Below are 26,674 nucleotides of genomic sequence, written 5' to 3'. Positions count from 1 at the left end.
GTCCCTATATGTTTTATGACAGAGACCAATGACCAATTTTGTAGCTGCCCTCTGGACTGACTCTATCCTGTTTATATCTTTCCATAGGTGTGGTCTCCAGAATTGCACACAGTATTCTAAATGGGGCCTTACCAGAGACTTTTCTGCTGGCCATCCCTCTCCCTATGCACTCAAACATCCTTCTAGTTTTGACCATCGCCTTTTCTACCTGTTTGGCCACTTGACATCATCAGACACAATCACCCCCAAGTACCACTCTTCTTTCGTACACAGAAGCACTTCACCCCCCTATACTGTACCGTTCCCTTGGACTCTTGTACCCCAAGTTCATGACCCTGCATTTCTTAGCATTAAATCTTACTTGCCAATTAGATTCCTGGGGAAGAGATTCTCTGATTACTTAATTCAAATATTCTTCCCCTGTGGGTGTGTCATTTGTATCATAGTAACATAGTAGATGACGGCAGAGAAAGACCTGTACGGTCCATCCAGTCTGCCCAACAAGATAAACTCATATGTGCTACTTTATGTGTATAGCTGACCTTGATTTGTATCTGTCATTTTCAGGGCACAGACCGTAGAAGTCTGCCCATCACTAGCCCCGCCTCCCAACCAAGAGCCCCACCTCCCCCCTCCGGCTCTGCCACTCAATCTCCGCTAAGCTTCTAAGGATCCCTTCCTTCTGAATAGGATTACTTTATGTTTATCCCACGCATTTTTTAATTCCGTTACCGTTTTCATCTCCACCACCTCCCGCGGGAGGGCATTCCAAGCATCCACCACTCTCTCTGTGAAAAAATACTTCCTGACATTTTTCTTGAGTCTGCCCCCCTTCAATCTCATTTCATGCCCTCTAGTTCTACCTCCTTCCCATCTCAGGAAAAGGTTCATTTGCGGATTAATACCTTTCAAATATTTGAATGTCTGTATCACATCACCCCTGTTTCTCCTTTCCTCCAGGGTATACATGTTTAGTTCAGCAAGTCTCTCCTCATACATCTTGTAACGCAAATCCCATACCATTCTTGTAGCTTTTCTTTGCACCACTTCAATTCTTTTTACATCCTTAGCAAGATACGGCTTCCAAAACTGAACACATCACTTTATCACTTTTAATGGATAATATTTCCCTAAATATGTAAGTGTGCCACATTTTGTCTGCTTGTTTTTCCTTCAGGGAGATATGATTGAGGTCTATAATATCCTGACTGGTGTAGAACAGATCAAAGTGAATCGATTTTTCATCCTTTTAAAAAGTACAAAGGCCAGGGGACACTCAATGAAATTACATGGAAATACTTTTAAAACAAATAGGAGGAAATATTTTTTCAGTCAAAGAATAGTTAAGCTCTGGAACTTGTTGCCAGAGGATGTAGTAAGAGGGTTAGCGTATCTGGTTTTAAAAAAGGTTTGGGCAAGTTCCTGGAGGAAAAGTCCTTAGTCTGCTATTGAGACAGACATGAGGGAAGCCACTCCTTGCCCTGGGATTGATGGCATGGAATCTTGTTATTGTTTGGGATTCTGGAATGTTGCTGTTATTTGGGATTCTACATGGAATGTTGCTACTAATTGGGATTCAGGAATGTTTCTGCCAGGTACTTGTGACCTGGATTGGCCACTGCTGGAAGCAGGATACTGGGATAGAAGGACCATTGGTCTGACCCAGTATGGCTATTCCTATGTTGTTATGTTATTAATAATTAATATGAGGTGCTGCCCTCCTCCCCTCTTTAGCTCAGTGATGTAACATTTATGAAACTGATACATCTCTCCTGCACACCAAAGATGCCAGATGGGCGGTTTTCCCGCGACCCGCTGCGGGAAATTTTTGCCCGCTGCAGGTCACGTTTTTTTGGGCGGCTTTCTTTTCCGATGGGCGGGTTTTTTCCTCGCCGGCTGCGGTTTTTCGCCCCGTGGGGGGGCGTGGTTGATGACGGGGGTGGAGCTGTTGACATCGGGGGTGGAGCTGTTGACATCAGGGGCGGAGCTGTTGTCGGGGTGGAGCTGTTAACGTCGGGGGCGGAGCTGTTAACGTCGGGGTGGAGCTGATGACGGTGGGGGCGGGGTTGGTGACGGCGGGGGCAGGGTGTGCGGTTTTTGGGCGGGTTTAGAGGCTGGTTTGGGTCAGAAAAATTATTTAAATGTGGCAACCCAGCTGCACACTCTGTAGTGCTGTTGCCAAGGCAAAATGACAGTCAGAAACCCTACAGACAGAGAGAAATCTGCCTGTAAAATTCACTGTGACCCAAGATCTCCTCTCCCCAGTTTCTCATTAAACCCTCCTTTTAGAGGGTATTTCAGTAGTGTTTCGGATTTGGGCTGCAGTGAAGGGGCTGCTGTAATGGTACATGAGGTTATCTGGTTAGTGGCCATATTAAAACTAATCTGATAGCAAGTCAGCAAAAAAGACTGAATATGGCCACTGATCCCCAGATTCTACAAAGGCCACCCAAATGAGCCATTAACACTCAATAAAAGACTGGTAATGGTCAATTATTGGTGCTAATTAGCACTAATTTGCGGTATGCACACACTGGCTATATGAGATTCTATAGAGAACTGCGCTTTAAAGGGGCCTGGCCATGGTGGGTTGGGGTGTTCCAAAAAGTTATGGGTGTTCATAAATTTTGGGGACGTACACCCAACTTGCACGCCAGGATTTACAGCACTTCCGGCTCACCTTTATCCACATGTTTACTCACGCTTTCAAAGAAATGAAGCAAAACTGGTGAGGCAAGACTTCCCTTGACTGAACCCATGCTGATTCTGTCCCATAAAACCATGTTTATCTATGTGTTCTGTAATTGTATTCTTTATAAAAGTTTCCACTGTTTTCCCCGGCACTGAAGTCAGGCTTACCGATCTGTAATTTGCCAGATCACCCCTGGAAACCTTTGTAAAAAGTGGCGTTAAATTGCAATGAAGGAGTGGCCTAGTGGTTAGGGTGGTGGACTTTGGTCCTGGGGAACTGAGGAACTGAGTTTGATTCCTACTTCAGGCACAGGCAGCTCCTTGTGACTCTGGGCAAGTCACTTAACCCTCCATTGCCCCATGTAAGCCACATTGAGCCTGCCATGAGTGGGAAAGTGCAGGGTACAAATGTAACAAAAATAAGATAGATACTATTGGAGATTCTACATGGAATGTTGCTACTATTGGAGATTCTACATGGAATGTTGCTACTATTCAGATTCTGTTGCTACTATTGGAGATTCTACATGGAACGTTGCTGCTATTGGAGATTCTACATGGAATGTTGCTACTATTGGAGATTCTACATGGAATGTTGCTACTATTCAGATTCTGTTGCTACTATTGGAGATTCTACATGGAATGTTGCTGCTATTGGAGATTCTACATGGAATGTTGCTATTCCAATAGCATTATTCCATGTAGAAGGCTGCGCAGGCTTCTGTTTCTGTGAGTCTGACGTCCTGCACATACGTGCAGAACGTCAGACTCACAGAAGCAGAAGCCTGCGTGGCCACATTGGTGATCTGCAAGGGCTGACTTCTACATGGAATGTTGCTAGTGGAATAGCAACATTCCATGTAGAATCTCAAATAGTAGCAACAGTGGAGGAGTGGCCTAGTGGTTAGGGTGGTGGACTTTGGTCCTGGGGAACTGAGGAACTGCGTTCGATTCCCACTTCAGGCACAGGCCAGCTCCTTGTGACTCTGGGCAAGTCACTTAACCTTTCATTGCCCCATGTAAGCCACATTGAGCCTGCCATGAGTGGGAAATCATGGGGTACAAATGTAACAAACAAACCCTCCAATTTTCAGGTACTACAGACAATTTTAACGACAGATTACAGATCGCTAGCTACAGATCAGCAATTACATGTTTGAGTTCTTTCATTACCTTGGGGTGTATGCCATTCAGTCAAGGTGATTTATTTATTTATCACTCTTTAACTTGTCAACTTCATTCAGTATGTCTTCCAGGTTCACTGAGATTTTTCAGTTCCTCCACATCGACCCTCTTGAAAACAATTTCCAGTACAAGTAGATCTCTTACATCTTACATAAGTACATTAGTAATGCCACACTGGGAAAAGACCAAGGGTCCATCGAGCTGCCAATTCAGGCCAAGGGCACCTGGCAAGCTTCCCAAATGTACAAACATTCTATACATGTTATTCCTGGAATTGTGGATTTTTCCCAAGTCCATTTAATAGCGATTTATGGACTTGTCCTTTAGGAAACCATCTAACCCCTTTTTAAACTCTGCCAAGCTAACCGCCTTCACCACGTTCTCCAGCAACAAATTCCAGAGTTTAATTACGCATTGGGTGAAGAAACATTTTCTCCGATTTGTTTTAAATGTACTACACTGTAGTTTCATCGCATGCCCCCTAGTCCTAGTATTTTTGGAAAGCGTGAACAGACGCTTCACATCCACCTGTTCCACTCCACTCATTATTTTATATACCTCTATCATTTCTCCCCTCAGCCGTCTCTTCTCCAAGCTGAAAAGCCCTAGCCTCCTTAGTCTTTCTTCATAGGGAAGTCGTCCCATCCCCGTTATCATTTTAGTCGCCCTTCGCTGCACCTTTTCCAATTCCACTATGGGGCTCATTTTCAAAGTACTTAGCCTCCCAAAGTTCCATAGAAACCTATGGAACTTAGCCTCCCAAAGTGCTTTGAAAATATGCCTCCATATCTTTCTTGAGATGCGGCGACCAGAATTTAACACAATACTCAAGGTGCGGTCGCACCATGGAGCGATATAACAGCATTATAACATCCTCACACTTGTTTTCCATACCTTTCCTAATAATACCCAACATTCTTTTTTTTTTTTTTATAAACACAGTGCATCAATGTGTGCTCGCAGGCACTTTAAACTTACAAATTGCAATTATACTTAAAAACACAGAAATCGCAAGCTGAACCTTCCATATCAATTAAACAATGTTTACCCGCATGGCCCACACCACACACTGTATTTTCCATTTTCCCCCCTCTTCCTATCCTGATCCCCCAGAGTCATCCTCCATTCTCACCATCCTATCCCATTCCATTGCCCAACAGTCATACCCCATTCACCCCTTCCCACCCTCCCCCTCCTCTACATCCTCTTGTAAAGATAACACTCTTAAACATTCCGTCCACATGCTATGATATTGTATAGTAGCAAGCTTTGATGCGTTAGAGTAAATGTGGCACTCATTCTCCCCAAATGCTCTCATCTTAGCATACCACACCTCCACCGGAGCACTCTCCGTGGAGGTCCAGAATTGTAATATCATTTTCTTTATCAATAGGAGAGAGGTATATATGAATTTCCTGCATGATTTAGAAAGGCCCTGGGCTATGAGTATAGTTTGATCCCCCAATAATAAGGATGCATAATCCCATTCAATCTGCCTTTTTGTGACTTCTCTGATTACCTGAAATGCCCGGTTCCACACAGAGAGAGACGGGCATTCTAAAAAGGAATGTGTGAGACTCCCCCATCCCTGCTTACATTTAGTACATTGGCCTTCCCCCCATAACCCCATGGCCACTCCCCTAGCCTTAGTAATGTATGCCATTCGCTTTCCGAGCCGCAGCAGCACACTGAGCAGAAGGTTTCAGTGTATTATCGACGACGACACCCAGATCCCTTTCTTGGTCCGTAACTCCTAACGTGGAACCTTGCATGACGTAGCTATAATTCGGGTTCTTTTTTCCCACATGCATCACCTTGCACTTGCTCACATTAAACGTCATCTGCCATTTAGCCGCCCAGTCTCCCAGTCTCGTAAGGTCCTTCTGTAATTTTTCACAATCCTCTCGTGAGTTAGCGACTTTGAATAACTTTGAGTCATCAGCAAAGTTAATTACCTCGCTAGTTACTCCCATCTCTAAATATAAATATATTAAAAAGCAGAGGTCCTAGCACAGACCCCTGAGGAACCCCACTAACTACCCTTCTCCATTGTGAATACTGCCCATTTAACCCCACTCTCTGTTTCCTATCCTTCAACCAGTTTTTAATCCACAATGGACATTTCCTCCTATCCCATGACCCTCCAATTTCCTCTGTAACCTTTCATGAGGTACCTTGTCAAACGCCTTTTGAAAATCCAGATACACAATATCAACCGGCTCCCCTTTGTCCACATGTTTGTTTACTCCTTCAAAGAATTGAAGTAAATTGGTCAGGCAAGATTTCCCCACACAATAGCCTTGCTGACTCGGTCTCAGTAATCCATGTCCTCAGATATGCTCTGTAATTTTGTTTTAATAATAGCCTCTACCATTTTCCCCAGCACCGACGTCAGACTCACCGGTCTATAATTTTCCGGATCTCCCCTGGAACCTTTTTTTAAAATGGGCGTTGCATTGGCTAACCTCCAATCTTCCGGTACCACGCTCAATTTTAAGGATAAATTGCATATCACTAGCAGTAGCTTCGCAAGCTCATTTTTCAGTTCTATCAGTACTCTAGGATGAATACCATCTGGTCCAGGAGATTTGCTACTCTTCAGTTTGCTGAACTGCCCCATTACGTCGTCCAGGTTTACCGTGAAGTCAGTAAGTTTCTCCGACTCGTCCGCTTGGATTATCATTTCCGACACTGGTATCCCAGCCAAATCTTCCATAAAGACCAAAGCAAAGAATTCATTCAATCTCTCTGCTATGGCCTTCTCCTTCCTGAGTGCTCCTTTTGCTCCTTCATGATTTAAGGTCCCACAGATTCCCTCACAGGCTTTTTGCTTCTGATGTACATGAAAAAGGTTTTTGTCTCCATGGCAAGTTTTTCTTCATATCTTCTTTTAGCCTTCTTTATCAGTGCTTTGCATCTAGCTTGACACTGTTTATATTGCTTCTTATTTTCTTCATTTGGATCCTTTTTCCATTCTTTGAAGGATGCTCTTTTGGATCTAATAGCCTCTTTCACTTCACCTTTCACCTTCTTGCAGGTGGGTGTGTTTTCCATTCCATGGAGACTATTCTTAGTTAAAGCTGAGTCCTGGTGGGCTCTTTGACATTCTAAAACAAAAAAAGCCACCAAACTCTCTACTTCATTTATCTTAACAAAATGGTGAAAGCATGGGAAGCATGGCTCTTTAAATTTGTTCCCACCTCTCTGAATGTGAACAACTGTGCTGGCACTGTGTGCGTCTTTGACCGAGGCAGTTTGAGTCTATAGCTGTCTGTGGTGTGCTGTTTGCGTAGGAGGGTTGGGCTGAAAATTAACGACTTAAATTTCTCCATCCCTGACCCACACTAGCCCTGGACCCATGCAGATTTTGATTGGCTAAAGTTAATTTTCAATATCTAGTTATAGGCCTGCTGAGGTAGGTGAGTCTGAAAATTGGCCTCCCCGTGAAATCACAATACAAGTCCTGTTTGAAGATTAGAATGTTTTTTCTTACTGAATTTCTCAAGGACCAAATATTGAGACTCTAATGTTAAGAGACAGGAACGATTGACAGGTTAGCTGGGTTTAAAAGGCGTTTCGGACAGATTCCTAAAAGAAAAGTCTATAATGTCCAAGAAAACTTTTGAAGCTACTTCTCATTCCTGGAAGCAAGCTGCCAAGGAATGGATCTGTCCTTCGGGATCTGCCAGGATTGACCACTGTCTCAGACAAGAGGTTACAACCATAGAAACATGACAGCAGATAAGGTCAAATGGCCCAGTGGCGTTCCTAGGGGGGCTGACACCCGGGGCGGATCGCCGATGTGCCCCGCCCCCCCGGGTGCAGCGCCCCCCCCGGAACAGCGTGATACCCCCCCCCCCCCCCCCGATCCCCCGGCGAAATAACCCTCCCGGGTGCATGCCTGCCGGCTCTTCGTTTTCATGCTCCCTCTGCCCCGGAACAGGAAGTAACCTGTTCCGGGGCAAAGGGAGCATGAAAACGAAGAGCCGACAGGCACAGGGCACCCCCCCAGCGGCATGCACCCGGGGTGGACCGCCCCCACCGCCCCCCTTGGTACGCCACTGAAATGGCCTATCCTCTGAAACCCCTAACTCTTCCTTTTCCTAAGTGTTTATCCCATGCCTTCTTAAATTCTAACACAGTCCTCGACTCCACAACCTCCACCGGGAGGCCATTGCACGCTTTCACCACCCTTTCTGTGAAATAATACTTTCTTAGATTACTCCTTAGCCTATTCCCTCTTAACTTCATCATATGCCCCCTCGTTCCACAGTTTTCCTTCAGTTGAAAAAGGTTCACTTCCTGTACATTAATGCCCTTGAGATATTTAAACTTCTCTATCATGTCTCCTCTCTTCCAGCGTACACATGTTGAGGTTCATAAGCCTGTCCCTATTTTTGTGTTCAAGACCGCTTATTAATTTTGTAGCCGCCTTCTGGACCGACTCCATCCTGTTTATATCTTTCCGTAGGTGTGGTCTCCAGAACTGCACACAGTACTCTAAATGGGGACTCACTTATGTCATGCAGAGTCAGAACAAAGGTCCAGCTTTCATGTTCTAGGTGTAAACTAGATCTGAAGAGCCTAAATGTGGAAATATTCTTTTGTTCTTTGATCCACCATAGTACTACAGGACAACCTCTCAGCCGATGCAGAAGCTGATCATAATACCTTCATCCTGACACCAAATTCGGAGGAGTTGTCTACACTCGAGATGAGCAACGGCATCTTGTCTTCTGCTTCCCCACCACTTTCAGAATCATCAGGAGCTTTAGATGACACCAGCCCAGCATCAGACGAAACACTTGGGACCGAGGCAGGTGCCCAATTGGACATTAGGACAGAAAGTGGAAAGGCGGATAAGAAAAAACTAGAGCCCCTGTACTGCGCCACCTGCAAAGTGACAGTCAATTCTGCATCGCAGCTGCAAGCACACAATATTGGTAAGCGCCTCAGTTCATCTTTTCATACGTACATTTTATATCGTTTCCTATGATCCTTAAATCAACCAAAGTTTTGAGGTGCTAAATTATTCCTGCTAGAAAAATGTTGTTGAGTAAATAAATGGTGATGCAGGGGTAGATTTGTCAGAAATTTGTATAAATCCCATTTATAGGGCATTTTAGATCATTCTGTGCAATGAAAGACACAGTGGGATCAATACTCAAAGGGGTTTAACCGGGCAGAAGAGGTTCTTAACTGCACGTCAAATCAGCATTACCGCTCGGCTAGCATGTGCACCTGGCAGTAATTCTGAGTTTGGCGTGTGCCGAAAACCTGCAGGGGCATTCCTAGCGGTAATCAGCAGTTAACACACGGGTAACATGTGAGCCCATACCGCTAAGCCAATGGATGGCGTAAAGGGCTCAGGCTGTAAATAGATGCATGCTGGGTTTAATTTTGCCACATGTCCATTTCCCAGCCCAAACAAAACCCCATTTTTTATAGACGCAGTCCAGCATGCATTCAGTACACGCGCCCACACTACCGCAAGCCACTTTTTGGCGCACCTTTGTAAAAGGGCCCCTTTACAAAGTGGTGGTAAGACTACCACAGTTGCCTAATTGACTCCACCACCCAGCGGTAATTTTGAAGTTGGCACGTGCTGTTTCCTTTGGTAGAAAATATTTTTCTATTTCCTACCACAGGGGGCGTTCATGGCGGTAATTGGCAGTGTAGCCATATTGGTGTGTGCTGCATGAGTACCTCACATGTTGCACATGAGCCCTTATCGCTAGGTCAATGGGTGGCGGTAAGGGCTCAGGCAGTAAATAGCCTGTAAATAAAGGATTTTAGAGATTGCTTTTCAACTCTATCTGCCTTGACCAGCAAGTGCACTTGGGGTCTGTATTGTTGATTAGAAGTAGTTCTGTTTAAAAATGATTGATTAACTTTGATTGTGTGAAAATAAGTTGGAATGCAGAAGATAAGACACAGCTCTAATTAATTTGATATCTGAAGAGGAGGATGGCACTTGTTTTCGAAGTTCAGACTGGCCATCTGGACTTGGAAACATGTGACCACATTCCCACAGTATGGCTTGTTTACCTATTCTCAAGCATTCTGTAATTTCCCTTGTCTCTGAAAATAAGCTTTAGCTTAATAAAAAGGGGGGCTTGTTGCAGCAGAGCTTTGAGGCTCATTTATTTATTTATTTATTGCATTTGTATCCCACATTATCCCACCTATTTGCAAGCTCAATGTGGCTTACATAGTTTTGTTAACATTGTCATTGCAAGGTGACATATACATTTAATGTTGTGCAGAAGTTAAATGAGGGTGAAAGAAGAAGGAGAGGAATGATTTAGGTAGCTATAATAGATGAGTTATCTTAATTGAGTGGATTGTCGGGTGGATTATTGTGGCTATTAGTTCTCATTGTATGCCTTGCTGAAGAGATATGGTGGACGCATCATGCAGAAATTACTTGTTCCTGGTCATAAGGAGACTTTGGGCTTTCGCTGCAACGGGCCTCCCAGCTGATGAGATAAGGGTCTGAAATTCTGACCAGTGATGTTGTATGTATATAGCTTTCTTTTAGTTATTTGACTAAATCCAAAAGAATCCACGGTAATGTTTGAGTAGTCTGTGTCAGTGAAGCAGACTGTAAATTCATAGCAGTACATAGCCACACGCTTCTTTTAATTTTAGTGCACACCCATTTACTTGCCCCCATTTAAAAAAAAAAGCTTTTATCCTAGCTGCAGTAAAAAATGGCCCAGTGCACGCCACCTTTTACCGCAGCTTAGTAAAAGGATCCCTAAGTGTATAAAGTTACATGTACTTTTGTAAGTGTATATTAATTGTTGTTTATTTATCTAAATTTGAGACTTTTATATGCATGAATAATTTACTATTCTGAATTGATTTTTAATTAGTCATTCTCTTATTTGTGTTTGTTCAGATTTTATAGTGGAATTAGAAAAGGTACAGAGAAGGGCGACGAAAATGATAAAGAGGATGGGACGACTTCTCTATGAGGAAAGGCTGAGGGGAGATATGATAGAGGTCTATAAAATAATGAGTGGAGTGGAGTGGAATGGGTAGACATGAATCGCTTGTTTACTCTTTCCAAAAATTCTAGGACTAGGGGGCACGCAATGAAGCTACAAAGTAGTACATTCAAAACGAATCGGAGAAAATATTACTTCATTCAACGTGTAATTAAACTCTGGAATTTGTTGTCAGAGAATATAGTAAAAGTGGTTAGCTTAGCGAGGTTTGGAAAAGGTTAGGATGGCTTCCTAAAGGAAAAGCTTATAGACCATTATTAAAATGGGCTTGGGGAAAATCCACTGCTTATTCCTAGGATAAGCAGCATAAAAAGTATTGTACCGTTTTGGGATCTTGCCAAGTACTTGTGACCTGGATTGGCCACTGTTGGAAACAGGATGCTGGGCTTGATGGACCTTCAGTCTGTCCCAGTATGGCAATACTTACGCACTTATGTACTTAAGTACTTATACCTCTCGTACACAAGATAAACAGCTTCATACAAGACACCACAGACTTTCTAAATAAAATGAAAAATATCAAGCAATTAGCACCCGGTACCCTTCTGGTCACGATGGATGTAGAATCACTACACAGCAACATTCCCCATGCGGATGGCATAGCTGCATGTGAGAAGCTCCTAAAAACATCCACACTGGACCATCAATACTCACCAGGAACTATTACAAAATTAATCAAATTTATTCTAACTCGCAACTATTTCCGCTTTAACAATGATATCTACCTACAAATCATGGGCACTGCGATGGGTACCAGGGCAGGGCACCAGGGCAGCACTCCAATATGCCAACCTCTTTATGGCTGAACTGGAAGAGACATTTCTGAATTTCAGACCACACCCCTAAAATACTACCGGTATAGTCATGACATTTTTATGATTTGGACTGAGGGGGAAGAAACTCTAAAACAATTTTATAGTTCTTTTAATACATACCAGCCTACAGTCAGATCAGTGGCGTAGCCAGGCAGCCAATTTTGGGTGGGCCTGAGCCCAAATTGGATGGGCACATTTTTTCTGCCCCTGTCCTACTCCCACATGTGGAGGAGTGGCCTAGTGGTTAGGGTGGTGGACTTTGATCTTGAGGAACTGAGTTCGATTCCCACTTCAGGCACAGGCAGCTCCTTGTGACTCTGGGCAAGTCACTTAACCCTCCATTGCCCCATGTAAGCTGCATTGAGCCTGCCATGAGTGGGAAAGCACGGGGTACAAATGTAACAAAAAAAAAACCCCACATTTCACCCTCTCATCCACCCCCATGTTCAACCTCTCTTTCCTCCTCCCTCTCTCCTTCTGTCCACATCACTCTCACTGTTTCCCTTCCTTGTGCCCTTGGTCCAACATTTCTCTCTCTCTCTCTCTCTCTCCCTCTCTCTTCTGCATCTCTCCCTCTCTCCCACTCCACATCCAGCATTTCTTCCTCTCTCTCCCCATGCATCTCTCCCTCCCCCTCCATCCTCATGTCCATTTCTCCCTATCTCACCTCTACCCCCCTGTGCAGCATCTGTTCCTCTCTCCATCCCATGCAGCAGCTCTTCCTCCCACCCCACCTCCAACAGTTGTCTCCCCCAACCCATGTCCAACTTTCTCCCACACTCCTTACCCCCATGTGCAGCAACTCTCCCTCCCACCCCACCTCTCTTCCCATCCCATCCCAAATAATTATTTTTTCTTACCTACACCCCATGCAGCATCTCTTCCTCCCTCACCTCAAAACATTAATCCTCTCTCTTCCCTCCCCTTGTGCAGCACCTCTTTCAGCCCCTCCCCTCCCCCTTGCCGCGTCCATCCAGCCCTCTCTGATGCACTTCCTGTTTTCTTAGGGCCAGATGGACGCTGCAGGGGGGAGCGGAGCGGCCTCTGTGAATCGTAGCGCTGCCGGTGACGGGCGGAAAAAAGAACGCTGCAGGGTCCGAGGCAGCAGCGGGGAGAACAATTTCAGGCAGGCAACACTCCCAGACCAGACCCAAAAGCAGCGATGTTGTTAGGTTGGGGCTAGTTAGGGCGGGCGGGTCTGGAGCAAAAGTGACTGGGCCTGGGCCCGCCCAGGCCCGCCCGTGGCTACGCCTCTGAAACAGATTCGAAATTGACTACTCCCCAGAAAAAGTCAATTTTTTGGACATCACAGTTTCAGTCAGCAATGGCTACATACAAACATCCATATACAGGAAACCCACAGACAAATGCAGCTACCTCCACAACTCCAGCTTCCATCCTTCACATACAAAAAGATCCATTATTCACAGCCAAGCCACAAGATACCACCGTATCTGCTCTGACCCAGGGGACAGAGACAGACACCTTAAAAGCCTGACTACATCCTTCAAACAGAAAGGCTACAACCCCAAAATAATCTCCAAGAATATTGCCTCCTCCCTCAAAACACCCAGGGAGAATCTGCTACAGTACAAGGAAAAGAAGGCCACGGACAGAATCCCCTTTGTAGTGACATACAACCCAGAGCTGGAAAAACTGAGGAAAATCATAAGAGATCTACAACCTATACTCCAGGAGGATGAATTACTGAAAGAGCTTCAGTGCAGTTTAATGTGTATATTTATGATACTGTCTCATGTTAGTCCTTTTACTAAGTTTCAATTTGTCATGTCCAAGTTTACCTCATTGGCTTCCGATCAGATACCGCATACAAATCAAGATTCTCCTCCTTACCTACAAATGCACCCGGTCTGCGGCTCCTCACTACCTCTCTACCCTCATCTCCCTCTATGTTCCCGCCCGTAACCTCCGCTCACAGGACAAATCCCTCCTTTCAGTACCCTTCTCCACCACTGCCAACTCCAGGCTCCGCTCATTCTGCCTTGCCTCACCCTATGCCTGGAACAATCTTCCTCAACCCCTACGCCAAGCCCCCTCCCTACCCATCTTCAAATCTCTGCTTAAAACTCACCTCTTCAAGGCTGCTTTCAGCACCTAACCTTTCGTGAAATATAGTATGCCCTATCAGACAGACTCTACACTTGTCTTTTGACTCTACACTTGTCTTTAGATTGTTTAGATTGTCTTTAGATTGTACACTTGTCTCTAGATTGTACACCTGTCTTTTAGATTGTAAGCTCCTTGAGTAGGGACTGTCCTTCCATGTTAAATTGTACAGCACTGCGTAACCCTAGTAGCGCTTTAGAAATGTTAAGTAGTAGTAGTAATATTTGGTCATTTTACTGTCCTGTCCATGCCCAGCAATTCTCCTCTCTCCCCTGCCCTCCTCAAAACACATGCAGATTTCACAAGCTATAATCATAAAAACATTGATACAAATCAAAAAAGCTAAAAGTTTTTTTCCCTTTATTTCTATTTTAAGCGTTTTTTTCAAATGACTCCCGAAAGAAATGTGTTTTTAGAGCTTTACGAAAATGAGTATAAGAACCTTCAAGCCTAAGTTCTTTAGGAAGACAATTCCAAAGTGAGGGAGCTAAGGAGAAAAATGCCGATGTTCGCGTTGATTCCCATCTAGCTTTAGATGGGGATGGAATTACAAGTCTATTATCTGTCAATGACCGAAGTGTCCGAGTTGGTGTATAGGGGATAGTAAGGTTAGACAGATATGATGGACTAGATGAATAAAAAGATTTGTGTGTCAGAACTTTGGATTTTATCCTTGCTTCTATTGGAAGCCAGTGCAATTGATATAACAATGGAGTGATCCTGTCATGTTTTGAAGCTCTACAGATAATATGAACTGCTGTATTTTGTATCATCTGTAATCGTTTTAGATTAAGTTTTGAAAGACCTGTGTACACTACTACTACTACTATTTAGCATTTCTATAGCGCTACAAGGCGTACGCAGCGCTGCACAAACATAGAAGAAAGACAGTCCCTGCTCAAAGAGCTTACAATCTAATAGACAAAAAATAAATAAAGTAAGCAAATCAAATCTATTCATGTGAACGGGAAGGAAGAGAGGAGGGTACGTGGAGGCAAGTGGTTACGAGTCAAAATATAGTACACCATATTACAATAATCTAAACGTGATAAAATATAGGCGTAAGTTAGCGTACGCAAAGAGGATTTATCTATGGAGTTTCTAATCGAGTGTAGTTTACGTAGTTGATAGAAAGATTTCTATATCACATCGGATATTTGCTCATTAAAAGGATAGGGAAGAATCAATAATAATGCCAAGGTACCTAAATGACTGTACCGTAGGTATTTGTTTACCAAACAAAATAGGTGTTAGAGATGGAATAGATCCCGGACCCGTTACCCATGAGGTTATCGTTTTTTCTGGATTTAGTACTAATTTATGCTTCGTTAGCCAATCGGCCACCTTCTCAAGGCAGGTTTGAATCGGTGTTAGATCAATGTTTATTGCCTTCACATAATTGTTGTTACATTTGTACCCCGTGCTTTCCCACTCATGGCAGGCTCAATGCGGCTTACATGGGGCAATGGAGGGTTAAGTGACTTGCCCAGAGTCACAAGGAGCTGCCTGTGCCTGAAGTGGGAATCAAACCCTGTTCCTCGGTTCCCTGGGACCAAAGTCCACCACCTTAACCACTAGGCCATTCCTCCTCCACTGTTGCTACTATTTGAGATTCTACATGGAATGTTGCTATTCCACTAGCAACATTCCATGTAGAAGTCGGCCCTTGCAGATCACCAATGTGGCCGCGCAGGCTTCTGCTTCTGTGAGTCTGACGTCCTGCACGTACGTGCAGGACGTCAGACTCACAGAAACAGAAGCCTGCGCAGCCTTCTACATGGAATGTTGCTAGTGGAATAGCAACATTCCATGTAGAATCTCCAATAGTAGCAACATTCCATGTAGAATCTCCAATAGTAGCAACAGAATCTCCAATAGTAGCAACATTCCATGTAGAATCTCAAAGAGTAGCAACATTCCATATAGAATCTCCAATAGTATCTATTTTATTTTTGTCACATTTGTACCCCGCGCTTTCCCACTCATGGCAGGCTCAATGCGGCTTACATGGGGCAATGGAGGGTTAAGTGACTTGCCCAGAGTCACAAGGAGCTGCCTGTGCCTGAAGTGGGAATCAAACCCTGTTCCTCGGTTCCCTGGGACCAAAGTCCACCACCTTAACCACTAGGCCATTCCTCCTCCACTGTTGCTACTATTTGAGATTCTACATGGAATGTTGCTATTCCACTAGCAACATTCCATGTAGAAGTCGGCCCTTGCAGATCACCAATGTGGCCGCGCAGGCTTCTGCTTCTGTGAGTCTGACGTCCTGCGCAGCCTTCTACATAGAATGTTGCTTGTGGAATAGCAACATTCCATGTAGAATGTCCAATAGTAGGAACATTCCATGTAGAATCTCCAATAGTATCTATTTTATTTTTGTTACATTTGTACCCCGCGCTTTCCCACTCATGGCAGGCTCAGTGCGGCTTACATGGAGGGTTAAGTGACTTGCCCAGAGTCACAAGGAGCTGCCTGTGCCTGAAGTGGGAATCCAACTCAGTTCCTCAGTTCCCCAGGACCAAAGTCCACCACTCTAACCACTAGGCCACTCCTCCACTGTTGCTACTATTTGAGATTCTACATGGAATGTTGCTATTCCACTAGCAACATTCCATGTAGAAGTCGGCCCTTGCAGATCACCAATGTGGCCGCGCAGGCTTCTGCTTCTGTGAGTCTGACGTCCTGCACGTACGTGCAGGACGTCAGACTCACAGAAACAGAAGCCTGCGCAGCCTTCTACATGGAATGTTGCTAGTGGAATAGCAACATTCCATGTAGAATGTCCAATAGTAGGAACATTCCATGTAGAATCTCCGATAGTATCTATTTTATTTTTGTTACATTTGTACCCTGCGCTTTCCCACTCATGGCAGGCTCAGTGCGGCTTACATGGAGGGTTAAGTGACTTGCCCAGAGTCACAAGGAGCTGCCTGTGCCTGAAGTGGGAATCCAACTCAGTTCCTCAGTTCCCCAGGACCAAAGTCCACCACTCTAACCACTAGGCCACTCCTCCACTGTTGCTACTATTTGAGATTCTACATGGAATGTTGCTATTCCACTAGCAACATTCCATGTAGAAGTCGGCCCTTGCAGATCACCAATGTGGCCGCGCAGGCTTCTGCTTCTGTGAGTCTGACGTCCTGCATGTACGTGCAGGACGTCAGACTCACAGAAACAGAAGCCTGCGCAGCCTTCTACATGGAATGTTGCTAGTGGAATAGCAACATTCCATGTAGAATGTCCAATAGTAGGAACATTCCATGTAGAATCTCCGATAGTATCTATTTTATTTTTGTTACATTTGTACCCTGCGCTTTCCCACTTATGGCAGGCTCAGTGCGGCTTACATGGAGGGTTAAGTGACTTGCCCAGAGTCACAAGGAGCTGCCTGTGCCTGAAGTGGGAATCCAACTCAGTTCCTCAGTTCCCCAGGACCAAAGTCCACCACTCTAACCACTAGGCCACTCCTCCACTGTTGCTACTATTTGAGATTCTACATGGAATGTTGCTATTCCACTAGCAACATTCCATGTAGAAGTCGGCCCTTGCAGATCACCAATGTGGCCGCGCAGGCTTCTGCTTCTGTGAGTCTGACGTCCTGCATGTACGTGCAGGACGTCAGACTCACAGAAACAGAAGCCTGCGCAGCCTTCTACATGGAATGTTGCTAGTGGAATAGCAACATTCCATGTAGAATGTCCAATAGTAGGAACATTCCATGTAGAATCTCCGATAGTATCTATTTTATTTTTGTTACATTTGTACCCTGCGCTTTCCCACTCATGGCAGGCTCAGTGCGGCTTACATGGAGGGTTAAGTGACTTGCCCAGAGTCACAAGGAGCTGCCTGTGCCTGAAGTGGGAATCCAACTCAGTTCCTCAGTTCCCCAGGACCAAAGTCCACCACTCTAACCACTAGGCCACTCCTCCACTGTTGCTACTATTTGAGATTCTACATGGAATGGTGCTATTCCACTAGCAACATTCCATGTAGAAGTCGGCCCTTGCAGATCACCAATGTGGCCGCGCAGGCTTCTGCTTCTGTGAGTCTGACGTCCTGCATGTACGTGTAGGACGTCAGACTCACAGAAACAGAAGCCTGCGCAGCCTTCTACATGGAATGTTGCTAGTGGAATAGCAACATTCCATGTAGAATGTCCAATAGTAGGAACATTCCATGTAGAATCTCCAATAGTATCTATTTTATTTTTGTTACATTTGTACCCTGCGCTTTCCCACTCATGGCAGGCTCAGTGCGGCTTACATGGAGGGTTAAGTGACTTGCCCACAGTCACAAGGAGCTGCCTGTGCCTGAAGTGGGAATCCAACTCAGTTCCTCAGTTCCCCAGGACCAAAGTCCACCACCCTAACCACTAGGCCACTCCTGAATTAGAAGGAAGTCATCCGCATATGAATAAAAACTAATACCTAAAGACTGGATGAGTAATGAAAGTGGACTAACGTATAAATTAAATAACATAGGAGATAAAACCGATCCTTGTGGTACCCCACAAAAACTGAAGTATGAATTTGAAGTAGATTGATTTTGAATAACTTTGAAAGAACAATTTGTAAGGTAAGAGGCAAACCAGTCATAAATCGTACCTGAAATCCCAATTTCCTTTAGCCGTTGTAATAATAAAGTATAATCTATCAGATCAAAAGCTGCGCTTTGCATTTGACTTGACATTCCTTATGCCGTTTCTTATTATTTTCAGTCGGTTCCTTCTTCCATTTTCTGAAGGATTTTCTTTTAGCTCTAATAGCTTCCTTCACCTCACTTTTTAACCACGCCGGCTGTCGTTTGGTCTTCCGTCCTCCTTTTATAATACGCAGAATATATTTGGCCTGGGCTTCCAGGATGGTGTTTTTGAACAGCATCCACGCCTGATGTAAATTTTTGACCCTCGCAGTCGCTCCTCTAAGTTTTCTTTTCACCGTTCTTCTCATTTTATCATAGTCTCCTTTTTAAAAATTAAATGCTAACGTACTTACTTCAAAGCTAATATCAAATCCGATCATATTATGATCACTGTTATCAAGCGGACCTAGCACCATTACCTCCCGCACCAGATCTTGCGCTCCACTAAAGACTACGTCTAGAATTTTTCCTTCTTTCGTCGGTTCCTGTACCAGCTGCTCCATAAAGCTGTCCTTGATTTCATTAAGGAATTTTACCTCCCTAGCATGTCCCGATGTTACATTTACCCAGTCAATATCGGGGTAATTGAAATCACCCATTATTATTGTGTTGCCCAGTTTGTTTGCGTCCCTAATTTCCTTTAACATTTCTGCATCCGTCTGTTCATCCTGGCCAGGCGGATGGTAGTACACTCCTATCATTATCCTTTTCCCCTTTACACATGGAATTTCAATCCACAGTGATTCCAAGAAGTGTTTTGTTTCCTGCAGAATTTTCAATCTATTTGATTCAAGGCTCTCGTTAATATACAATGCTACCCCTCCACCAATTCGATCCACCCTATCACTACGATATAATTTGTACCCCGGTATGACAGTGTCCCACTGGTTATCCCCTTCCACCAGGTCTCAGAGATGCCTATTATATCTAATTTTTCATTTAGGGCAATATATTCTAACTCTCCCATCTTATTTCTTAGGCTCCTGACATTCGCATATAGACATTTCAAAGTATGTTTGTTGTTCCTATTTACATGATGCTTAGTACTTGACAGTATTAATTTGCAATCTTTTGTCTGATTTTTATTTAAGGACACCTGATCTACTGATCTACCTGTTTTGGTGATATCTTTGAAAGATACCTTATCCCGAACCATGCTCTTTTGAGCGACTGTCGGCCTTCCCCCCATTTCTAGTTTAAAAGCTGCTCTATCTCCTTCTTAAACGCCGATGCCAGCAGCCTGGTCCCACTCTGGTTAAGATGGAGCCCATCCTTTCGGAATAGGCTCCCCCTTCCCCAGAATGTTGCCCAGTTCCTAACAAATCTAAAACCCTCCTCCCTGCACCATCGTCTCATCCACGCGTTGAGACTCCGGAGCTCTGCCTCTCTCTCTTGGGCCCAGAAAATGCAACCCTAGAGGTTCTGTATTTGTTAAATGTTTATATTTCTGACAGTGTTTTATGTTAGTCCTGTTTTTAGGATTCAGTTCACCACTTCCAAGTATACCTCATTGATTGTATTTATCTTTATATCTGGCCATTTAACTGTTGTTAACAAAATTGTACGTTTTATGTCAAATACACTGGCTTGGGTGAATCTCTTCATAAAAGCAGATAATAAATCCCAATAAATAAAATGTTTAATCCTTTCCTTACAGGAGCCAAGCACAAGTCCATGCTGCGAGGACAGAGCACTCAGACTAAAAGATGGAAAGTCAAGTTTCTCTCCAGGTTGGGGCACAGGTCAAAGAGAGCAGCCAAGAAAAGCAGTGGTGATGTCCGGAGCAAGGCCTTCCACTGCAGCGTGTGTGGAATCTGTGTCAACTCAGAGACACAACTGAAACAGGTGAGGGTATTGTGGATGGAATAGAGCACTGGTCAATGGATCGACTGCAGATTCCCTACCCATCACTCAGTCACCTTCAACAAAATCCTTATCCTACCTACATAAGTATTGCCATACTGGGACAGACCGAAGGTCCATCAAGCCCCAGCATCCTGTTTCCAACAGTGGCCAACCCAGGTTACAAGTACCTGACAAGATCCCAAACCAGTACAATACATTTTATGCTGCATATTCTAGAAATAAGCAGTGGATTTTCCCCAAGTCCATTTTAATAATGGTCTATGGGCTTTTCCTTTAGGAAGCCATCCAAACCTTTTTCAAACCCCGCTAAGCTAACCGCTTTTACTACATTCTCTGGCACGTTGAGTGAAGAAAAAGTTTCTCTGATTTGTTTAAAATTTACTAACTTGTAGCTTCATTGCATGCGCTCTAGTCCTAGTATTTTTGGAAAGAGTCTACCCGTTCCACTCCACTCATTATTTTATAGACCTCTATCATATCTCCCCTCAGCCGTCTTTTCTCCAAGCTGAGAGTGCTGCTGTGACGTAACTTCCTGTTTCCGCATAGGCAGAACATGACAGGAAGAAGGACCTGTAGCCGGTGTCTTTTTTGTTCGCTGGTGCCGGGCCCTCCTTGGAGTCTGGACCCAGGGACTCTTGCCCCCACCCTCTTGGCAGCCCTGCTGTACTGCTATGAGAATACTCACTGTTATCTTAACTTACCCACTCTCCATTCTCCAGTAACTGTTGACCTTTGTGTGTGTGTATTTGCAGCACATGAACAGCAAGAGACATAGAGAAAGAGTTGCTGGGAACCCACCAAAGCCAAAGTACAGCCTCCAACCCAAGCTATGGCAGACTGCAAGCTTAGCAGTGAGTAATCTGAAAAGCTGGTAAACACACAGGGGGCCTGAGATCAATGTCTGCCAAAATTGCAAAGTTTTCTGAAAACACAGTATATAGCAAATCCAGTGCTGACTCGGCTTTATTCTGCACGGTAGAATTGCAAGTTCATGAGTTCCTCCTACAGTCCCCCAAGAAATGTTGCATAGAAAAATGAGACACAATAGCGACACACTAGTGGTGACAACATATATGATTGTGCATGTGTGGAGATGTATTTTCAAAGCACTTAGACTTACAAAGTTTTGAAAATGAGCCCTCTACTGTCTGTAAAATTCACTGTGACAAGTTGATAAACTGCCTTGTGCGTCCCCTCGTTAAGCGGTACAGTAAAACTTTAATAAAGTATAAACCAGACTCTGAGCAGGTATTTTCTGAAAGTCACAGGACAACCACTTACAGGGACTGAAACAAACTGATTTTTAACCAGTGGCCCTGATTCAGGTCTTTTTCAGAACTGTGTGTTTCTGCATGGAAATATGTACATTTAGTGGCGTTCCTAGGGGAGCTGACACCCTGGGCAGATCGCCGATGCGCCCCGCCCCCCGGGTGCAGCGCCCCCCCCCCAGGTGCACGCCGCTGGGGGGGTGCCGCGCGCCGGTCAGCTTCCTTCATTTCCATGCTCCCTCTGCCCCGGAACAGGTTACTTCCTGTTCTGGGGCAGAGGGATCATGGAAACGAAAGAAGCTGACCGGCGCGCAACGTGCACCCGGGGCGGACCGCCCCCCCCCCCCTTGGTACGCCACTGTGCACATTGTAAAATCTCTGGGTTTAATTGTGGCTCGGCACAGTGACTGGATTAAATTAAATTTTGGCCGTGGCATATAGAGAGTAGTACTGAATAGACGTGCAGCACCATTTTAGAAAAGTCAGCAAAGAGACATTTTAGGTTACTTAGGGCCCCTTTTACTAAGCTGCAGTAAAAGTGGTTTTGACATGTGCTGAGGCCCCCTTTTATCACAGCGGGTAAAGGGCTGTCTTTTTTTTTTTTTTTTTTCAAAAATGGCTGTGTGGCTAGTGAACCACTTGCCATGCAGTCATTTCAAGGGGGGAAACACCGCCACCCATTGAGGTGACAGTAAGGACTCCTGCGTAGCACTGCCCAATTACTGCCAGGTAAACACCGGCACTACAAAAATAAAATATTTTTGTAGCGTTGAAAATGGTGCGTGCTGGGGGTGGGAACCACCGCTGGGCTGCTGCTGTAGCCCGGCGGTAGTTCCGGATTAGCAAGCGGTAAGCCCGCATTATGCTTACTGCCGCTTAGTAAAAGATTCCCTTATCCAATTAGCAAACAGAATCTCACTGGCTAAGTTGCCCCCCATCCTGCCCTAACCTATCTGCTGGTTACGGGGATATTCAGCGCACTCCCAGGTTAAGTGCCGTAAATATCCAAGACTAGCCAGCCTCTCCTGCCCAGCTAAACCCTTCTGAATATCTACCCTGGATTTTTACATTTTTCTTTACTGAAATTGCAAAACTGTTTCCCAGAAATATTTCTAAATCCCCCATTTAAGGGGCCCTTTTACAGAGTTGCGGTAAGCCCAACGCGGGCTTAACACTCACTCTTCCTGAACTACCGCCGGCCCAATGCGGCTGCCGGCGGTATTCCTTCCCCGAGCGCACGCTATTTCCAGGGTAAATTCTAAGCAACACTCAGTGTTTACTTTTTTCTTCATTGCTTTCTTGTTTTCTGCAGACCGAGTTGGTTTTTCAGAAGCAATTCAGCAGACCCTTGGCAGCCAGATTCTTACCAAGCCCTCTCCCCACAGCCACGGTGTGTGCCATGCCAGGCCCTCTGACCCTCCAGCCCGCCACGGCCTCAACCCTCCTCCAGGCTCCACTTTTTGGACCAGCACTGTTCAGAACTTCACCTGGACCTCTGAGAGCGTCGCCCATCGTGTTTACACCATACTAACGTGTTCAAGACTCGATCCACGATGAACATTAATAATGAAATTATGCATTACAGGATTTCCTGTTTCTGTGAAAAGGGAAACATGTCATTGCTTGCTATTAATCAGGTTAACCTCTCCTTCAATAGTTGTTCCTTGAAAAATCTTGGGGTAGATATTCGAAGCTATTTAACAGGCCGGAAATGGCTCCTGGCTGGTTAAATCGCTTGTGCAGGCCTATCCACTGATTTTCAGCCATTCTGAACCAGATCCTGCCGCTGAGTATCACCACAGACCGCCAAAGTGTTGGAGGTCGGGGGATGGAGTCGGCACTTATATGGTCAAATGCCGATATTCAGCACTTAAAGTTAAACAGCCATATCGGGTGCATAAAAGTTTACGCAGTGTCTCATAGGCAGTTAAGAGATAGCCAGCCACATAAACCCGGATGTTCGATGCTCAGCATTGACTATCCAGAAATAACACCCGTGCTGGCTAAACAAACTCTCACCGCCTCCAGCTGAATACCTGCCCTCGTGAGGGTTCATTTGCTTATGACAGTAGGTATTGATAAAGCAATTCCCCTTTAGATATCGACTGACTGGCTTTTTGGCTCCATTCTTTCTCTTACAGGAGAGACTGCGTGGCCTAGTGTTTGCACAGAGACTTGGATCCAAATTGTGCTTTTGCCACAGCCACTGATTGTGACCTTGGGCAAGTCAGTCAGTCGCTTCAGATAGCCTCTTAGACTGTAAGCTCAACTGAGTAGGATTTCCTTGTACCTATTTATAATTTCTGATAAAGGACCCTGGTTTAGACTGCAAGATAAAGGCCAGGGTCATCGTTTTATTCCTTGTTTTGCTTGTGAAAAAGCAGTAGAACCCGAGATGCTACAGGTTTTCTGGATCTGCAGAAGCAGGGCTGCAGCGTATCCAGTGACACATTTCTTCCCCCTGCTTCGTCTCTGTTTTTAGCAATAGTTCCGGTGCCAAATGGCACAGAGCAATAGCTGAATGAAAAATAAAATCGCACAGACTCAGTTGTGGAGCATCTGGAATAGATTTTGGTTTGCATTTCTATTAAAACACTATTTGAAATGTTTGAAATGCCACGTTTAAATTAGGCAGCTCTGTGTTGCTTTGAGCTGACACCCACCCAAAATTCTGGCATTCTTGTTATGATCGGTGGGGATCCCCAAACCCCACCATCTGCAGAGGTCCTCCGGCGGCCAGAAAAGCTCCCTCTCCTAATTGCTGCAGCCAATGACACTGTCCGAGTGCTGCTGTTACACTGGCCTCCCCCCACCCCGCCACACATGTTCAATTTTCGCTTTGGGGGGGGGGGCTTGGACAGTGCCACCAGCTGCATCAAGTACGATAGAGAGCTGTTCTAGCCGCCGAAGGACCATTGCAGATGGCGGGACTTGGGGATCCCCACCAGCCCAGGTATTTATAATCTGTTGGGGGTCGTTAGTAGCAAAGGCAGAGAGCATGGGGAGAGGGGGCAGAAATTGTTTGCCCACCCACTCTGGGCTCAGGCCCACCCAAAATAGTATCTCTGGCAACCCCACTGTGAAATGGCAAGCAAAAGGAAAAAATCAACACTGAAGGTACAAAACTTCAATCCTTTTATATTTCCCAGTTATCGCTTTTTCTAATTATTGGTTTGATCACATTTAAGTTTTTTTTTTTTCTAAGGTGCACTAGCATTTTTAGCTTGCGGTAGAAATCAGCTGCACTAAACGCTGAGATGCGCCAGCTAAAAACGCTAGTGCACCTTAGAAAAAGACCCCCTTAATTCCTCAGAAGACTGGAACTTTTACTTTAAAACTCTCCTGTAAATGGATTCAGAAAATCTAAATTTACTGTACATATATATGGGATTTTTTTCTCAATTGGTATCTTCTTTTATTTTCCTTTCTTTGTATTAATTTTCATGTGCAAATTTTCTAGGGAGAACACTGAGAGTAACATAAGCATAGATTCTAGTGGCTGAAAAAATACCTATTTTGCAATGAACTTCTATCTTAACCAGACTCAAGAGACCATAAAAAACATCACTAGAAAATATTTGGTGGATTCGTATGAGTGTCTTTCTTTCCTTAGTGTGTGTAACATACATAGTAGATGACGGCAGAAAAAGACCAGTAAAGCCCGTTGATTTTGCAGGAAGTAAACTGTAGCCTGAAAACACTGACGTCTGACACAGAGAGCGTGAATGCTCTGATAGCCAACTCACTAGGGGGTCCTTTTACAAAGGCGCGCTAAAACAATGGCTTGCGGTAGTGTAGGTGTGGGTTTTGAGTACACGTCGATCCATTTTTTTAGTGCACCTGTAAAAAATTCCTCTTTTTTTTGCCAAAAATGGACGTGCGGCAAAATGAAAATTGCCACGCATCCATTTTGGGTCTGGGACCTTACCGCCAGCCATTGACCTAGCAGTAAAGACTCACAAGGTAGGCGGGGATGACATACATGCGCCAAATGCCACTTGGTGCACGTCCGTTACACACGCCCAAAAATAAAAAATTTTCATACGCGTGCATCGGACGCACACCAGAAATGAAATGACTGCACAAGCCACGTGGTAGTCGGGGGGGTAAGTCCATTTTGGCACGTGTTGCGTGCGTGTAGATACACGGCCCCACAAGGCCCCTCGATACTCTGAACCTTGAGAGACCTCTCTTGAAGGGGTGACTTCTGTAATGCAATTGGAGCTTGATGTGGGGTTCATACTACTCGTTTTATTTAAGGGAACCAAAGAATCTCTGAGCCAGGTGGTGATGAGATTACTTTTTTATTTTTGTTACATTTGTACCCTGCGCTTTCCCACTCATGGCAGGCTCAATGTGGCTTACATGGGGCAATGGAGGGTTAAGTGACTTGCCCAGAGTCACAAGGAGCTGCCTGTGCCTGAAGTGGGAATCGAACTCAGTTCCCCAGGACCAGTCCACCACCCTAACCATTAGGCCACTCCTCCACTGTTGCTACTATTTGAGATTCTACATGGAATGTTGCTATTCCACTAGCAACATTCCATGTAGAAGTCGGCCCTTGCAGATCACCAATGTGGCCGCGCAGGCTTCTGCTTCTGTGAGTCTGACGTCCTGCATGTAGAATCTCCAATAGTAGCAACATTCCATGTAGAAACTCCAACAGTAGCAACATTCCATGTAGAATCTCCAATAGTATCTATTTTATTTTTGTTACATTTGTACCCTGCGCTTTCCCACTCATGGCAGGCTCAATGTGGCTTACATGGGGCAATGGAGGGTTAAGTGACTTGCCCAGAGTCGCAAGGAGCTGCCTTTGCCTGCAGTGGGAATCAAACTCAGCTCCTCAGGACCAAAGTCCACCACCCTAACCACTAGGCCACTCTTCCACTGTTGCTACTATTTGAGATTCTACATGGAATGTTGCTATTCCACTAGCAACATTCCATGTAGAAGTCGGCCCTTGCAGATCACCAATGTGGCCGCGCAGGCTTCTGCTTCTGTGAGTCTGACGTCCTGCACATATGTGCAGGACGTCAGACTCACAGAAACAGAAGCCTGTGCA

The 26,674-nt window shown here is 44.9% G+C and overlaps 1 protein-coding gene across 4 annotated transcripts in view; it reads left to right on the top strand.

Moving 5' to 3' along the window:
* LOC115482191 (zinc finger protein 385C-like) overlaps nucleotides 1-24,417 on the top strand; it is a 138,709-nt gene extending 114,292 nt beyond the window's left edge. For all 4 annotated transcript variants that reach the window (XM_030221792.1, XM_030221793.1, XM_030221791.1 and 1 more), the window contains 4 exons: nucleotides 8,502-8,819; nucleotides 20,133-20,320; nucleotides 21,094-21,192; nucleotides 22,922-24,417. In XM_030221792.1, the coding sequence (XP_030077652.1) occupies nucleotides 8,502-8,819; nucleotides 20,133-20,320; nucleotides 21,094-21,192; nucleotides 22,922-23,140 (824 nt within the window). In that variant the 3' untranslated portion in view covers nucleotides 23,141-24,417. The remainder of the gene's footprint in view (nucleotides 1-8,501; nucleotides 8,820-20,132; nucleotides 20,321-21,093; nucleotides 21,193-22,921) is intronic.
* The last annotated feature ends 2,257 nt before the right edge of the window (nucleotides 24,418-26,674 follow it).

Source organism: Microcaecilia unicolor, chromosome 12 (assembly GCF_901765095.1).
Source record: "Microcaecilia unicolor chromosome 12, aMicUni1.1, whole genome shotgun sequence".
Classification (NCBI taxonomy): Eukaryota; Metazoa; Chordata; class Amphibia; order Gymnophiona; family Siphonopidae; genus Microcaecilia; species Microcaecilia unicolor.
This window is presented reverse-complemented; position numbering and strand designations above follow the sequence as displayed.